The 17,450-nt window shown below is 55.1% G+C and overlaps 1 protein-coding gene across 5 annotated transcripts in view; it reads left to right on the top strand.

The window, feature by feature from the left end:
• The window catches only part of ECE1 (endothelin converting enzyme 1), a 121,943-nt gene extending 105,090 nt beyond the window's left edge, over positions 1 to 16,853 (top strand). For all 5 annotated transcript variants that reach the window (XM_047792302.1, XM_047792305.1, XM_047792303.1 and 2 more), the window contains exons 11-19: positions 2,717 to 2,827; positions 4,633 to 4,731; positions 5,213 to 5,290; positions 6,211 to 6,314; positions 8,752 to 8,862; positions 9,826 to 9,893; positions 10,623 to 10,813; positions 13,262 to 13,357; positions 14,328 to 16,853. In XM_047792302.1, the coding sequence (XP_047648258.1) occupies positions 2,717 to 2,827; positions 4,633 to 4,731; positions 5,213 to 5,290; positions 6,211 to 6,314; positions 8,752 to 8,862; positions 9,826 to 9,893; positions 10,623 to 10,813; positions 13,262 to 13,357; positions 14,328 to 14,504 (1,035 nt within the window). In that variant the 3' untranslated portion in view covers positions 14,505 to 16,853. The remainder of the gene's footprint in view (positions 1 to 2,716; positions 2,828 to 4,632; positions 4,732 to 5,212; positions 5,291 to 6,210; positions 6,315 to 8,751; positions 8,863 to 9,825; positions 9,894 to 10,622; positions 10,814 to 13,261; positions 13,358 to 14,327) is intronic.
• Positions 16,854 to 17,450: the final 597 nt, after the last annotated feature.

Below are 17,450 nucleotides of genomic sequence, written 5' to 3'. Positions count from 1 at the left end.
GGCCCCTGCCTCTGGCCCTGGAGTTCGTCCTGGGGAAAGTTCTCTTTTGTTCCTCTGCAGATCCACCCACCTCTGGCAGGAAGGGGACTGAGGGAGAGGGTGGCTTGGAGCAAGCCCTGCTTCTGACAAGAGGGGCTTCTGATGGCACCTCAGGGCCTTGGCCGTGATGGCCACCCTGGCCCTGCAGAAAAGGGCATGGGCCAGAGTTCGCTGCCCTGCCCACCCTCCTCCTCCACCTGTTCCGACTTTGGACCAGACCTGGGTGAGTGCCTGGGTCACAGACATGACAGGGCATGGACTCTGTCCCCTGAGCACTTGGTCTTCCAGGGGACCTTATCCAGGAGGGGTCTGACCAGGACCGGGGATGGTAGACACGGCTCCACACTCACGGCTCTGCATGTGGAGCACATGCCTCCCTCATCACTTACCCCCTCCCAGGGTTACAGAGGAGGAGGCTGAGGCTCAGGGAGGTGAAGGGATTCTCCTAGTCACCCAGCAGGGAAGCAGCCGAGCCCCAGGTCAAACCCAGGTCTGGATGACTACAACTTTTGGCTGCTTGCTATTCATAATAACAATAAAAAAATAAAATATGTCGCTAGTGGATGTTTGCCTCTTGCAGGCATGAGCTCACCAAGTTTATCTGTTAGAAACAGTCTTCATTCTCCCAGTTTACAGATGAGGAAACTGAGGCTCCGCGAGGGGAAGGGACTTGTTCAGAGTCTCATAGTTGGCAAAGTGAGCTCTCAAATCCGGCACATCTGAATCTCCAGCCCACAATCCCTAAGCTCTGCACCACTCAGCCTCTGCCCTGCAGGAACCAGTAGTTAAAACAGAGCTTCCAGGTGGTTGCCAGGGGCTGCAGGTGGGAAGCAGGGAGTTATTGAGTGGGTACAGAGTTTCAGATCTGCAAGGTGAAAAGTTTTGGAGATTGGGAGTTCCTGTTGTGTGTGGCTCAGCAGGTTAAGAAGCTGACTAGTGGGAGTTCCTGTCTTGGTGCAGTGGAAATGAATCTGACTAGGAATCATGAGGTTGTGGGTTCGATCCCTGGCCTCGCTCAGTGGGTTAAGGATCTGGCGTTGCCGTGAGCTGTGGTGTAGGTTACAGACGCGGCTCGGACCTGGTGTTGCTGTGGCTGTGGCATAGACCAGCGGCTACAGCTCCAATTCAACCCCTAGCCTTGGAACCTCCATATGCCATGGGTGTGACCCTAAAAAGCCAAAAAAAAAAAAAAAAAAGAACCCAACTAGTATCCATGAGGATGCAGGTTCAATCTCTGGCCCTGCTCAGTGGGTTAAGGATGTAGTGTTGCCACAAGCTTCAGCGTAAGTCAATGACGCAGCTCAGATCTGGCATTGGTGTAGGCCGGCAGCTGCAGCTCCAATTTGACCCCTAGCCTGGGAACTTCCATATGCTGCAGGTGTGGCCCTTAAAAAGAAAAAAAAAAAGGAAAGAAAAGAACTTGGGCAACTGAACTTAGAGAAGGCTGGAGTGCCTTTTTCTTTCTTCTTACCTTTAAGGAAATTTTTAACTTGTGTATAATTTACATACAATAAAGTGTGTATATTAAGTCCGCAGTTCAGTGAGTCTGGACAAACGAAATCACCCATGTAACCACCAATCCAGTCAAAACAGAAAACATGTCCATCACCCATTTGCCCAGTGTGTTCTTCGCAGGAAATTCCCTTGCACCCCTTTCTCATCGGTCCTCCTGACCCAGCACCCCTTGATGTGGGCGTAAGTGGGACTACAAACTGTGTGGGCTGCTTTTGCTCAGCATAAAACATAAAACGGCTGTGAAATTCATCCGTGTTGTGTGCCCCAGCAATTCCTACCCTTTTGGTGCCAAGTCATGTGCTGTGGTCTAAGAATTCCACATCTTGTGCCTGGGGATGGGCGTTTGGGTTGTTTCCAGTTGAGGGCTCTTACAAAGCAGACTGCCCTGAGCCTGGGTACTTTTACCACCTATGCTTCCGGCTTCAGTGGACTTGGCTTCCTCTGCAGCGCGGGGGTTTATGTGAGCAAGGCCACCACTTGTGATGGGAGGCACCATCCACGGAGGCCCCCCAGGGCAGGGGAATGGGGTGGGAGAGGGGCTGACCCTAGCCCGGGTGCTCCTCCCCGAGTCCAGCTCCACGAGGCCACAGCCCCAGGGGCACCTGTCTCCTGCCACAGAGGCATCCCGTGGGCTGGTGCGCTTGTGGGCGAGATGAAGGTGGGATGAACGCATCAAAGTCCTGCAAGGTCACTGTGGCGGTTCTTTCTCCAAGAGGCTTTCAGTGGGGTTGCAGTCCTCCTGGGGAGGTTTTCTGTGGCTCAGGGGTAGGCAAGGTAACCTCCCGAGGTTCCTCGCCTCTGGAGGCAGGACGAGGCAGGGGCAGGGCCTGGGATCAGGCACAATCATCCCAGTGGCTCTGGGACCCTGGACAGAGGCTTCCCCAGCAGAGTTTCCTCCTGGGCCTCCCCTGCAGACTGCGCCGAGGGCCCTGTAGGGTACCACTGCCCACTGTGAAGCGCCGTTCAGGAAAGAGCCGATGGCAGTGATGAGGGCAGTTCCTGGCCTCTTGGTCCAGTGCCTAAAATAACTTCCACTGGGTCAGAAAAGGTCTCCCTCAAGTGCTGGACGGAAGCTCGGGCCCCGCTGGTGCTGCCTCCCAGACAGGTGGTGGTTGGGAAGAAGGACGGGAGCCAAGGAACCCCTCCGGCTTGTGTTTTCCAGACCTGTCTCCCTCGCTGGAAGTTCTGCGTGAGTGACACGGAGAATACCTTGGGCTTCGCCCTGGGCCCCATGTTCGTCAAAGCGACTTTCGCCGAGGACAGCAAGAACATAGTAAGTGCCTCCCTGTGCCCACAGGCTGTGACCTCACACCCATGCCGGCCCCCTGAGCCTCACAGCCCCTTCCCTGCCCTGGGCCAGGGCTCCAGCCTTGACCCCAAGGTCCCATTTTCTCCAGCTTTGTCTGGAGTTCCTGCAGTAGCTCAGAGGGTTAAGGACCCGGCATGGTGTCTGTGAGGATGTGGGTTCGATCCCTGGCCTCACTCAGTAGGTTAAGGATCTGGCATTGCTGTGAGCTGTGGCATATGTCACAGACACGGCTTAGTTCCTGTGTGGCTGTGGCTGTGGCATAGGCCAGAAGCTGCTCCTCCGATTTGACCCCTAGCCCAGGAGCTTCCGCAGGCCATGGGTGTGGTTGTAAAAACAATAAATAAATAAAGCCTTGTCTCGTCTGAGTTACCACAGTAGCGGCTATGACTGAGTGCCAGGCTTTAGGTATCGCATCTTGTCACCTTCACCGCAGCTCATCAAGGTTATTCCGGCCACCTCCACCTGCAAAGGACATGCAGGACCCAGCAAGATAAGTAACGTTGGCGGAGCACTCTGGCCGAGAGGGGTGACAGGCAGAGGAAGCTCGTGGCTAAGCACCTGGAGACAGCCAGGTCCCAGCCCAGTTCCTGGCTCTACCACTCCCCAGTTGGGGGACCTGGGACAATATTCTCACCTCACTGTGAAGGTGGAGGTGGGAGGGTCCACCCCCCAGGCAGAGACGAAGTGACGCAGTACACGTGGGAACAGCTAGCGTGAGACAAGGGCAGAGTAAAGGGAACTGGAAGGTATTGGTACCGTTTTTATCACTAACTTTAACTGCTAGGTGTTATCTGCAGTCAGAGGTTAGCAGACAGACTCACATCTCTTCCGTGACCGTTACCTGCCTATTAGCAGGTCATGCAGATTCTGAGTCGAGCTCTGACCCCTGTGGGTCCCTCTGCTCTCCCTGCTGCCCAACTCCACCGTCTGCTGCTCTAGTCTTCAGGCTCCGGGTCTGCCCGTGACACGAACACCCTCAAAAGCAGCCATTCCTCTCCAACCTGCACAGAGCACTTCTGAAACCATTCCTTGGAACTCCACTTCTTTAGTTTTTTTTTTTTTTTTTTTGGCCACACCCCCAGGCCAGGGATCAAATCCAAGCTGCAGCTTTGACCTACGCCACAGCCGTGGTAACGACAGATCCTTAACTCACTGCACCAGGCCAGGGATCGAACCCACGCCACTGAGAAGACAACACCAGATCCTTAACCTGCTGTACCACAGTGGGAACTCCTTCCCTAGACTTTAAAGCCCAGTCTATCGAAAAGGAGTTCTGTGGGAGTTCCCACTGTGGCACAACGAGATCGACAGTGTTTCTGCAGTGTCAGGGACAGGTCTTCAATCCCTGGCCCAGGAACTCCATATGCCACAGGGTGGCCAAAAACAAAAGGAATTCTGTGGTCCAGTAAGTCTGAGGACACCTGTGTATTCTGAAAAGAATTGCATCGCATGGTGCACAGTAAAGGCTCTGAAAAGTACTGCAGCCAAGAAACTTTTCCAACTTTTCCAAAGTTTGCCCTGAGTGGGTTTGACCAGCGGCCCTGTTTATGGAGCTCCGGTCTCATCTGGCAAGATGTTAGTATTCTCTAAACAAGGTTAGGGGAACATGGCCATAGCCCCCTCCTTAGCCCAGCCCCTCAGAGCATGAGGCCTCCAGCCAGGATCTGCGTCGAGCCTCCAGCCTGGCATCATCCTTCTCCACGGGATGCCTGTAGCATTTAGGCAAATCCAGTGCCCAGAGCTTAATGGTTCTGCTTCCGTCTCCGCAGGCCAGCGAGATAATCCTGGAGATCAAGAAGGCATTTGAAGAGAGCCTGAGCACCCTGAAATGGATGGATGAAGACACTCGGAAGTCAGCCAAGGAAAAGGTGAGGCTGGCAGGTGCTTGGGGTGGGGGGGCAGTCCCGCGCAGCCGCAGAGAGATGAGGAAGGATGATAGAGGGACTAGTGTCCGGTGAGCACAGCATGGATGCTGTCCTGCCTGCAGGTGGTGGACACTCCAGCCCGATGGAGGGACAGCCTTGAGCACATGATCAGATTAGTGGCTGCATGAAAGCAAGTGTGCTTTCTACTAAGTGTGCAAGAGAGAGATGCAGGAGAGGTGATGGATCAGATGTGGTCCTGGGGGCGGGGGGGGGGCGGTGGCCAAGGCAGGTTTCCCTGGGAAGTGACATTTAGGCAGAGACCCCAAGGATAAGCAACAGTTAGGTCAGAGAAGAATCTTTCCAGAAAGGGACATGAAAGTTCCGAGGTGGGAAAAGCCTGGCCCTGGCTTCCTTTTGGCCCAGACCCCGAACCTGGCACCCACGAAGCATTGCTGGGCGCTCACTGTCCTCTTTTCCTGCCCAGGCGGACGCCATCTACAACATGATAGGCTACCCCAACTTCATCATGGACCCCAAGGAGCTGGACAAAGTGTTCAATGACGTGAGTGGCTCCCCCCACCACCCCCTGGCATTCCCAAATTTCTCTACTTGGGAAGGGGCCAAAGCTGGGTCCAGGTGGGTGGCTGCAGGCACTGTGACTGTCAAGGTATCTTGAGATGATGGGGTTTGGGGTTTGGGGATGAGCCAGGCACTCTGCAGCCCTTCTTGGCCCTTCCTCCCCTGGACCTGCCTCCCCAGAGCCACCAAAGGTCAATGACCAACACAACACAGTCAGCTCCACTTCACGAGTGGGAAGTAACGGGGGAAACAGATCCTAAGGGAGGAGAGAATCAGCACCCTTAAAACATGAGGAGGCGGAGTACAGAGTGGAGCCCCTCAGACCCTTCCCAGCCCCTCCCCCACCTTCCCAGAGAAACCTCGACCCTCATCTGGACCTCGAGGTGCTAATGGGAAAGAGGAAGCATAAATCCCACATGCCCGTTTAAGCTGAATCGAGGCAGCAAGGGTCATTGATCTAACGCCGGTGGGTAGAGCTTTTGGCAAATCGCTTCTTTAAATGGATTATGCTTCTGTCCCCAGAGATAAAGTTTTATATCTTGTAGTTGAAATTTGTGAATTCATCTCAGAAAGTACTGATGGACGCTGCTGGACATATTTTCTGCCTAAGGCCCTGGCACTGCTGCAGGGGCACCTGCTGCCCTGAGACACCCTGGGGGGCCATGTGGCCCTGGGTGTGGCTCTTAGTGTGTCCTTGAAGGGGGGAAGGTACCAGACCCCAGGAGGGTGAGGACTAAGAGTAGAGCCCAAGGCTGCAGCGCCGAGCCCCCCGTCCTAGTCTCTGCCCTGCGGACCAATCCTCTAACCTCATGGGGTCTCAGTTCCCTTGATTTTAGAAGAAGGGGTTTACATTCGAAGACCTGGGTGTGCTCTGACCCCGTGACTCTGCTCCCTCCCGTCCAGTACACTGCGGTTCCAGACCTCTACTTCGAGAACGCCATGCGGTTTTTCAACTTCTCCTGGAGAGTCACTGCTGACCAGCTCCGGAAAGCTCCCAACAGAGACCAGTGAGTCCCCTGTGGCTCCCGCAGGCTGGGTGCTGTGGGCCAGCCCTCCTTCAGCACACACGAACCCCGTGTGGGAACTAGCTGTAGCTGTCCTGGAGTGCCTCTGAGGAGTGGGTCCTGGCATTATCCCACTCCAAAACCAAGGACTAGGAAGTGCTGCCCATCTAGGAGCTGGGAGCAGCCCGAGGTCTGTGTGGCACGGAATGAGCTTGGCCTCTGGGGTTGAGTGAACCCAGCATCACTGCCAGCTCTGCCACTTCGGCATTCAGAGCCTTTACTTCATTATCTGTAGATGGGACAGGAGGAGCTTAACAGTCTCCTAGAAAACTCAGATGTAGTCAGCATAGCACTAGTTCTCAGATTAAACTCCCTCCGTGCCCAAAACCTTTTGTGGGCTAAGCCTTATTGTAAGGAGAAAGCATCTCTTTGCCTCTAGCGCCCCCTTGTGGACAACAGGGGTTTGAACATCTCTGATTCCTCTAAGTTTCCCATCTTCATCCAGGGCACCCCGTAAACATCCAAGGAGGTGGGTCTTTTATCTCCAGAATATGGCAGAGTGTTGAGAATTTACTTGAAGTCTTTTAATTTAGTTGAAAATTTTTCCATTTAAATTCCATTTTTCGCTCCCTTAACATCTCACACCAGAGGAACCGTAGTAACAGTCTATGCTCCTGAAGAAAATATCCTTTCTGTCTCACTCCGCTCCTCCTGGCCCTTCCCCCAACCCCAGAAAAACTATTGAGAGGTCAGATGTTTCATTATCATCTACCATCAGGGCCCCTTCTACATTCTTTAAAAGTCATTAAAACCTCAAAAGCTTTTTGGCTTGGCGTTCCATTGTGGTGCAGTGGTTAGCACATCCAACTAGGAACCATGGGGTTGCAGGTTACGCTAAAATCTATTGCACTTTGAATGAACCTGTGTGCACTTTGTCTTGCACTTTGGATGAATCTTTTACCCAAGCCTGATTTTTCTAACACCATGCATTGGTCATTTGGAAAACAGTGCTTCGGAAGTTTCACAATCTTCCAAATAGTGACGTTTTCATTATACAATATAAAAAAATCATATTAGGGAGTTCTCTTGTGGTTCAGCAGGTTAAGGATCTGGTGTTGTCACTGCTGTGGTGCGGGTTTGATCCCTGGTTCAGCAACTTCCAAATGCTGCAGGCCTGGCCAAAAAAAAAATTTTTTTTTCACATTTGTCAGTTATCACTGCTGACCTGAGAAAAGTCTTTAAGTATTTGGCAGCCATAAAGTTTGCAGTGGCTGAAACAACCTTTTCAAAATTTTGCTCGAAACTAAAGGGTTTTTTGGCTTGTTTTGATTTGTTTCTTTTCACAGCTGCACCTGTGGTTTATGGAAGTTCCTAGGCCAAGGGGCCAAATCAGGGCTGCAGCTGCCAACCTACACCACAGCCATGCAACACCGAATTCTTAACCCACTGAGCGATGCCAGGGATCAAACCCGCATCCTCATGGAGACTGTGTCAGGTTCTTAACCTGCTGAGCCACAATGGGAACTCCAAAACTTCTATTTTTTTGAAAGCTGAATCTTATCGTTGGCAGCAAATGGTGTCAGTTGTTTTCCTTGAAGTGATGAGCTTTATTTATTTTCAAGACAATGTCTGTCAAACACCAGTCACCCTCAGGTACAATTGGTATTCTGTAAAAAAAACAGATGTGCTTATGTGTGCTTCCCACCTCCTCACACAGGATAATGAGAGACTTGCCCTCGAGGGTCTAGATTTAATGAAATGAAACCTATGCTGCATCATCAAGGATATTTTTTCTTTTTATGGCCCCACCTGCAGCATATGAAAATTCCCAGGCTAGGGGTTGAATCAGAGCTGTGGCTGCCGGGGCCACACCACAGCCATAGCAACGCAGGATCTGAGCCATGTCTGCAACATACACCACAGCTCACAGCAATGCCGGATCCTTAACCCACGGAGCGAGGCCATGGGTTGAACCTGTGTCCTCATGGATGCTAGTCGGATTCGTTTCCACCGACCCACGATGGGAACTCCACAAATAACGTCTTAATAATAGTATGAAAACCGTTTCAACCTCACAGATCCCCTGAGAGGGAACTGAGGGATTCCCGCCCCACCAGGTGGCCATGAACCATGCTTTGAAAACAGCTGATAGGCGCATTTTGAGTCTAGACAATAATGACTTTTTAGTATATCTTTGCAAGGGCCTCAGCATTCCACTCTGTGATGGGACATCTGATTTAACCAGTTCCTTCCTCCTAGACATTTGGGTGTTGTCCAGTTTTCCCCTCTCTGAAACAGTGCAGCTGTGGATGGCCTTGAGCTTGTGTGCACCGGAGCCTGGGGTCACAGGGCATCCACACTTTTAGAACTGCAGATGGGCTGCGCCCACCGGCCCTCCCCCGGCCCGGCCGGCCTGAGCTTTCCCGTGTGCTGCTTGCAGGTGGAGCATGACCCCGCCCATGGTCAACGCCTACTACTCGCCCACCAAGAATGAGATCGTGTTTCCGGCGGGAATCCTGCAGGCACCATTCTACACCCGCTCTTCACCCAAGTAGGATGTTCCCGGTGCTCCTGCCCCATCTCCTCCCCCCCCCGCCGCCCCCCGCTTCCCACCAAGTGAGCCCCCAGCCTACCCCTGTGGCCCCCAGCTGACCACACATTCAAGCCAGTCTCACCGGCCCAGGTAGCTTGGGACTTTCAGGGACGTTGCCAAGGCAACAACATCTTCACTCCCAGTGCTTCCCCCCAGGTGTCTGCCAGACCCGGAAGCCCCTGCACAGTGGGAACTTGGGGACATGTCATGGGGTTGGGAGCCCAGTATGGGAGAAGGCCCCTCTAACAGTGTTCTAGAACTGTCACAGCTGGGGAGTTGGAAAGGGTGAGGGCGCTGACTCAGAAATGACATCCACATGAGCCTGGGTCTGAATCCCAGGTCTGCTCTCTGCAGACCATGGGGCCCTGGAGACAGAGATTGAACCATTTCAAGCCTCCGTTTCCTCATTTAGAGTCAGTTACCAATGCCCGATCTTTTTTTTTTTTTCTTTTTGGTCTTTTTAGGGCCATACCTACAGCATGTGGAAGTTCCCAGGCTAAGGGTTGAATCAGAGCTATAGCTGCCAGCCACAGCCACAGCCATAGCAACATGGGATCCAAGCCTCGTCTTTAGTCTACACCACAGCTCAGGGCAACGCCGAACCCTTAACCCACTGAGAAGGGCTAGGGATCAAACCCACGTTCTCAGGGATACTGGTCAGGTTCATGCCCTCTGAGCCACAACAGGAACTCCTGCCTGAGTCTGTTGAGAGGACCAGAGAGGACGGTGGGGTTCCATGCAGCAGCCTGCATGGTGGTTGGCTTCCAGTGGGCACAGGCTGAGCACAGCCGACTCTCCCAGCCTCTGTCTGGCACGGGGTCCTGGCTGGAGCCCTGTAGGGCTCTGCTGAGTCTCTGAGCTAGGGAAGCAATGGTCCCTCCCCACATGGCATCGCTCTCACCTCCGTGTCCTCCCCTGCAGTGCCTTAAACTTTGGTGGCATCGGCGTCGTCGTGGGCCACGAGCTGACTCATGCTTTTGACGATCAAGGTACCGGTTCCTCGGGGTCCCCTCCAGATGGTCCCCCACCAGCTTCCTGGCCCCACTGCTTCTGCTTTTGCTCCCTTCACATCTAACGGCCTTGGAGACAAAAGCATACAGATCTGGGTTCAGATCCCGGCCCAGCCACCTGCCGATTGTGTGAACTTTAGCCAGGCCCATCATTCCTGCAGGCCTCTGTTTCCCTATCTGTGAAACATGATCGTGAGGACTGGGTGGGCCTCACCGGGAGCTCTGCTCCCAGACAGTGTCCAGTGCTGGGGGTGGGTCCAAAGTCCGTGGGGAGCAGACGTTCCTCCACGGCTCAGAGGCTGCCCTGGTCCAACCACAGTCACCACCTGACACCCAGAATTCCCCCTCACTGTCTCCTGCCTTGGGGACCCCAAGGCCAAGAAGGAGGAAGTGGAGCTCCACTCACCCCTCCTGGGCTCAGGGTCCGAGGCCCTCAGCCAGCCTTGCCCATGAATCCAGCCGCACTGGAACTTGGAACAAGCTGGTCCTTTGCTGGGATCCCGTTGCTCCACCCCCTCGCACCCAGCCCAGACCCGCGAATTGATCCAGTTCCCACAGCACCCAGACCCGCCTCATCTCCCCAGTGCTGGCTAGTGGGTGGGCGGTGGATGGGTGGGTCTTTGCTCCCTGGGAGGAGGGGCACGAGCAGCACAGGTCCCGGCTGTGCCCCTTCTCCCCGTGACCTGCTGCTTCCCCCTGACCCCACAGGACGGGAGTATGACAAGGACGGGAACCTCCGGCCCTGGTGGAAGAACTCGTCCGTGGAGGCTTTCAAGCAGCAGACCGAGTGCATGGTGGAGCAGTACGGCAACTACAGCGTGAATGGCGAGCCGGTGAACGGCCGGCACACCCTCGGGGAGAACATCGCCGATAACGGGGGCCTCAAGGCGGCCTATCGGGTAAGAGGCCCCCTCCCCACACACCCCAGGCCCCGGTCTGGGCCTCTGCGGATAGATGCCTCTCAGTTAAAGGTCATTGTCGATAAGCTGGGGGAAGCCGTGGCGGCTCTCAAGCCTCAGTTGCTGCATCTGTGGAATGGGTGGCAATGAGGACTGACCGAAACGGTGTAGGCGACACACCTTGCACAGAGCTGGCCCTTGCAAAGCCTTCTACTCTGCATCCAGCCCAACCGAGGGACCACCTGCCTGTCCTTCCCTTGGATGGTGAAGCTACCACGGGCTCAGGGAGGGAGGGGACACTGGTCATAGAGCCAGTCCCGGGTCAAGCCCAGCTTCTGGAGGAGGTCACTCAGCCTCCTTGAGCCTCAGCATGCGTGGCCTTGACTACCTAGTCCCTGCATCGCTGGGCATTAGGAAGACGGCACGTGGCAGCTCGGGCACAGGGCCTGGTCCAGAGTGGCGCTCAGAGCTGTTAGCCTAGTTGGGAGGGAGAGATAACAGAGCCCACTGCAGAGCCACTGCCTCTCTGTGACAGTAAGAGCCCACATCCTGAGAGGTGCCAGGCACTGAGGCCTCACTGTGTGCAGGGCGCTGTGTTCACCACTCCCAACAGCTTTACAATTACATATCACAGCCCCATTTTGCAGGTGAGGAAACCAAGCCAGAAACATTACATGTTCAGGTCACTTGTCTGAACATCCATGAGTCAGTGAAAGTGTACTGAGAACTTCCTATCCACTGTGCACGGTTTTTGGCGCTGGAGATTCTGCAGCAAGACAGACAGGGGTTGGAGTTCCCGTCGTGGCTCAGTGGAAACGAATCTGACTAGGAACCATGAGGATGCAAGTTCGATTCCTGGCCTTGCTCAGCGGGTTGAGGATCCAGTGTTGCCATGAGCTGTGGTGTAGGTCGCAGACATGGCTTGGATCCAGTATTGCACAGCTATGCTGTGGCTGTGTGTAGGCCGGCAACTGTAGCTCCGATTCGAACCCTAGCCTGGGAACTTCCATATGCCATGGGTGAGACCCTAAAAAGAAAAAGCAAAAAAAAAAAAAAGACGGGGGTCCTGTTCTCATAAAGCTCATATTTCTAGGAAGTTCCGTGTGGCACAGCAGGGTAGGGATCGGGCACTGCCGCAGCTGTGGCTCAGGTTGCAACGGCAGCACCCCTTCAGCCCCTGGCCTGGGAACTTCCACAGCTACGGGTATGGCCAAAAAAAAGCCCCATGATTTTAGTGAGGCGGGAAGCGGGGAGGAAGGCAGTACACAGCTACACAAATAAATGGGATGATTTCCGGTGTGGATACGATGAAAGATTAACATAGGGCAAAGTAATAAAGAAAAGTGGGGGGAGGGTGGCTAGGGGAGGCCTTCGGGAGGAGGTGACATTTGAATTGAGACTAAATGATAAGAAAGGCAGGAAGGCTGGGGCAGAAGGGTGTGTGCAGGGGCGCTGAGATGGACCCAGGCCTGGCAGGTTCAAGGACAAGAAGGATGGGTGGAGGGCAGGGAGGGCAGGGCCCAGTGCGGGAGGGGAAGCCAGAGGAGTGGATGGACCAGACTGCCTGCCTCTGTTGGCTGAGCAAGGAGCTTGGGTTTATTCTGGCTATGGCGGGAGCCACTGCAGGGTTTTTAAGTAGAGGAATGACATGATTTTTCCTTTACAGCCTGTGGTCCCCATCCAGCCCTCAGCTGGAAAAATCAATAAAAATAAGTTAAAATTGGAGGGACAGAGCCACTCCCCTTTGTCTCCATGGTGCCCGTGGCTGCTTTCACACTGCAGGGGGCAGCCTTGAGTCACTGTGAGGACTGGCCTCCAAAGCTGAAAATATTTACTCTCTGGCCCTTTACAGAAAAGCTTGCCCATCCCTGCTTTGTAAGGATGACTTGAGTTGCTCTGTTGGGAGGTGATTGGAATTAAATCAGTTTGAGTCAGGGAGACTAGTTAGAAAGCTGTTGTGAGGTTGTCCAGGCAAGAGATGGGATGGAGCAATGGGAAGGGAGAGAAGTGATCAGATTTGAATTGCTTGATTGATTGAAAGAGAAGATTCAAAGAAGAGGCCTAGGGTTTGGGCCTGCGGAACTGGGTGGTTGGTGCTGTCATTTACTATGGTGGAAAAATGTGTGTGTGGGGGGGGATGCATCTTGGCTGTCCAGCAATGGAATATCCCAGGAAGAGGCTGGAGCTGAAAGTGTGCATCTGAGAGCTGAGGGTATGTAGCTGTAGATGGCACTTAAAGCCATAGGGTTAAACGAGCATCCCTTGGAATGAGTGCAGGTAAAGAGATTGGCTCCTCTAGGCTGAGCTTGGCTCAGAGCTGAGGCCCAGACCCACAGAAGCCAGCCCCTATGCCAGCAGGAGAGACCTTCCCAGATCTCCCCTGCTAGCCACCCCTACCACCCTGCTTGCTCCTGTGTCACGGGCCCTGAGCTCTGGTCTCCCCCCCAGGCCTACCAGAATTGGGTGAAGAAGAATGGGGCCGAGCAGACGTTGCCCACGCTGGGCCTCACCAATAACCAGCTCTTCTTCCTGGGCTTTGCACAGGTGAGTTCATTAGGAAAAAGCCAAACTCAAGCACAGTCTGCCAGCCTGATGTCCAGGAGCTCTGAGATCCGAAAGGCAACTTTCCTCAAGTTGAGGAACCCCCAGTTCATTGGTCCAACCACCGGACATTTACCCTGTAAGAAGGCGAGCCTCAGAGTTCCCTGGTGGTCTAGAGGTTAAGGATTCAGTGCTGTCACCGCTGTGGCTCTGGTTCACTCACTCCCTGGCCCAGAAACTTACGCGTGATGCCACAGTCACAGCCAAAAAAAAAAAAAAAAAACAAGCTTCATCATTAGAGAAATTGGAGGAAGGGCCAAGAATGCTGTTAAAAGAATTCCTGCATCAGGTAGACGAGAAGACAAGGTGATTGCCAGGGCCCTTCCTGGTTCTGGGGTTCTAGAAGTCTCTTAAACTCAAATGCCCCAGGAGTTCCCTGGTGGCTGAACAGGTTAAGGATCCGGTGTTGTCACTGCTGTGACTCAGGTTCAATCCCTGGCCTGGGAACTTCTGCATGCTGCAGGCATGCCCCCCCCCCCAAAAAAAAGATGCCCAGTTCATCCCCTTGAACTGACATTCTGTGTACAGCCTGCTGGTGACACCCGGAGCTACTAGGTCATTAGACAGTTTGTTTTGTCTGGGAAGTGCATGATCTGGAGTCAGTCCGAAGTGTTGAAACTGGTTTGGGTGCAAAGTGTTCAAACTTTGTTCAAGTGCAATATAAGGCAGGTGCCCAGGACAGAAGGAGAGCTGGTCTGGCTACAGACCAGACACCTGCAGTAGAGGACCCTGGGATGGGGCTCCCTGCCCACCATCTCTCCCTTATCCACTTGGCAGGCCCTTCTGAACCCCAGGGTCTCAGAACCAGGGGGGGCTGCTTATTTGCCTGCTATGGCGACGGGGCCAGTACGGAGGCCTTGCAGCCCCGCAGTGACCCCGGTCTCTCCCTTGTCGCCCCCTGCCCCACCCCAAGGTCTGGTGCTCCGTCCGCACACCTGAGAGCTCCCACGAAGGCCTCATCACCGATCCCCACAGCCCCTCCCGCTTCCGGGTCATCGGCTCCATCTCCAACTCCAAGGAGTTCTCGGAACACTTCCACTGCCCACCCGGCTCACCCATGAACCCTCATCACAAGTGTGAAGTCTGGTGAGGGGCCAAGCGCCAGAGGCCGAGATGGAGGAAGAGGGGGAGGGGCTGAGGATGAGCCCCCAGGACGGGGCCCGCCAGGCTGCCCCCTCCATCCAGCGTCCAGGGCGTCGCCCAGCCCCCTTGGCCACCTCCGGCCCCCTTCCCTGCACTGGAGGGTTTTCAGCTGGAACCAAGCCTGTGATGCGGGTTCTCACCGTCGTCCGAGATTCGATCCCTTGTGAAGACCCTGTGGGCCCAGGCTCATGTGTGTCAACTCTGTCGAGCATTTGGGTGTCAGGCTGGTGGCTCACCAGGCCTGGGCCCCACAAGGGCAGGGGACATGGCCCTCCTGCCCACATCCAGGGCCAGATACACCACAAATACCACTGTGTCAAATGCTTTAAAGATATATTTTTGGGGAAACTCTTTTTTAAACATTGTGGAATACACTGGAAGTCTTCAGGGAAATAATGCATTTAAAACACATTTTTTTTTTTTTAAGGAAAGGATTGGTATATTTATTACGTTCTGTTTTTCTAAATAACCTGTGGACAAGGGAAGCCCCCACTGATTTACTGCCCTTCTCTTCCTCACTCGCAGCAAGGTTGGGCCGAAGCGGGGTCCCCAGCCCCTGAGCAGGTCCCCAAGTACAGAGCTGCCTCCTCCGCCCTTGGGCTGCGATTTCAGCCTTCTTCCCCCTTCTTGGTCCCCTGGTGCAGAGAGCCAAGGCCTGGAAGCCTGGCAGAGGGAGGGGCAGCCCTCTGGCACTGCCCCCTCTGTGTGCCTGCCTCTGTCCCTAGTGTCCAACAGAGGGAACCCCAACAAGGGAGAGCTGATCCCCAAAGTTGCAGCAGGAGACCGATGACTGCATAAGGCCAGGTCAGGGTTCTTGAACCCTGCCTAGGGGTACCCCGGCACCCTGGACCCAGGTCACAGGAGCCCTGCGAGGCTGGCCCCACCCCCCATCAGGTGGGGTCCGCTGTGCCATGGATGCTCTCTTTCCACCCGCTTCTTCTGGCCTCCTCGTGTCAGTCTAGGGGCCTGTTGCCTCTCCGTGTTATTTACATTCCCCCCCCGTCCCCGCATCCCATCCACTTCGGGCTGAAGAAAAGAGAAAGCAGCTCTCATCTCCAAGGGCCCCAATCCTTTCTCCAAGCTCTGTCCTCTACCACCGGCCTGGGCCTGGCCCCCAGGACCACAGCCAGCCCCTCTCCAATCTCTAGTGCCTTATCTGAGGCTGCGCCCGGGCTCCCACAAGGAGACAGCCCTCTGCCCCCCAGAGCCCCTTGGCCTTCTCAGTGAAGACCCCAAGTTTCCTGACCGGAACATAAGGCCATACGCCCTACTCCCAGTGCCCATGCAGCTGCCTGGAAGCTCTGGCAGAGGGAGGGGCAGCCCGAGGAACCCCTGAACCTGCTCTGGGCTCTGTCCCACCCTCAGCCCCTTGGGTTAACTCAAGACAATGCTTGTGGCCAGACCCACTCTTCCTGGGGGTGCTTTCAGCTGCAGGAGGCTGCAGGGGGAAGCTTCCCCCGACCTGCTCCATCTGGCCCAAGGTGTCAGGGGACCAGGAATGCCGTCTCCCCGCTGCAGCCAGTTTGGACAGCAGGTTGGGAGCGCCCCCGCCTGGTGGAGCTCATGTTGCCCTCCCATCTGGCAGCCCAGGCCCCTGGGCCGACCCCCTCCCAGCAGGAGCCAGACTTCTCCCTGCCAGAGAGGGCAGACAGCTGGGCCACTGCCTTGCCCACCATCAGATCAGCCCTGGAGAGGGGGCAGGGGTGTTGGGCACGGGCTCCAGATGAGGCCCTGGTCCCCACAAGCAGCATGCCTGGTCCGGCTTCAGAGGAAAGCTCGGACAGGGGCCTGAGGAGGAGCTGGAGTCAGGAGCCCACCATGGGGAGGCCAGCTCTCCCAGGCCTGGGCCTTCCCCACACCCCCTCGCCCCCACCCTCCTGCCCCCCAGCCTTCTGTGTGGAGGGTCACAGTGTGTCTTGTGTGTCTTGGCACCGCAGACCAGGACCTGCCAGCCAGAAGCAGGTGGCTTAGGGCTGAGGGTCCGGGCAGAGGACGCGTCCTCTGCCCGCATCACCTCAGGGAGTGGCAGGGGCCAGGGAGAGGAGGGCTCGGGCCCAGCAGGGCTGGAAGCAAAGGAAGCAGCCCACTCCCCTCCCCGCTCCAGAGCTTCGGGCAGCTGCCCCCTATGCCCTCTGAGACCCCCTCCTCCTGGCCCGGGGAGCCAGAGGCTGCCTTCCCTGTGGGGACGTGGATGGGGGTGGTGGTGGAGCTGGGAATCTATTTTTTGTATCATGTTTTGTGCTACTATAGTTTGGGTGTGGCACTCTTGTAATTGAAATAAAGTACTTGTACCGAGGGCCAGTGACTGTGTGTTCTCCCTTGGGTGGTGTGTGTCCTGGGGTGCGGTGGGAGTGCCCCGGGCCACCAGAGCCGCTAGTGTCCAAAGGTCAGCTGCATCTCCCCGAGCAGAAGCCTTGGACCCTGACAAATGCCGACATGTTACTCGGCACCTGTGCCCACCCGGCCACTCTCCCTTCATCAATATGGTCCGGTGAGGGCCCCCTGCTGGTGAGAATGATGCATGTCACCCCATGGACTCAAGGGACCTCCTGGTGAAAATAATTTTTCCATAACCTTGGAGCAAAGGACAGTAGCAGAGCAGTGGGTTTCAAAGCCTCAGATGCTTGGGCAGGACGAGCAGGAGTAGAGGAATTCAAAGAAGTTCAAGGAAGTCTTTGACATACATTTGCCTCCTGGCTTGTGCATATGTTCTTCCCTCTGCCTGGAATACTCTTTCCTGACTTCTTTGTCCCTGGTAAATCTCCTACCCACCCTTCAATGCCCAGCTCAGTGTCACCTCCAGGAAGCCCTTCCTGACCTCTAGTCCAGATCAGGTGGCTCATTCAGAGACATTCTCCGACCAGTGCCAGGGCTGCTATAGGGAAGTATCTCA

This window comes from Phacochoerus africanus, chromosome 8 (assembly GCF_016906955.1).
Source record: "Phacochoerus africanus isolate WHEZ1 chromosome 8, ROS_Pafr_v1, whole genome shotgun sequence".
NCBI classification, from domain to species: Eukaryota; Metazoa; Chordata; class Mammalia; order Artiodactyla; family Suidae; genus Phacochoerus; species Phacochoerus africanus.
Note: the sequence above shows the minus strand (reverse complement) of the source record. Positions and strands in the feature narration are given on the sequence as shown.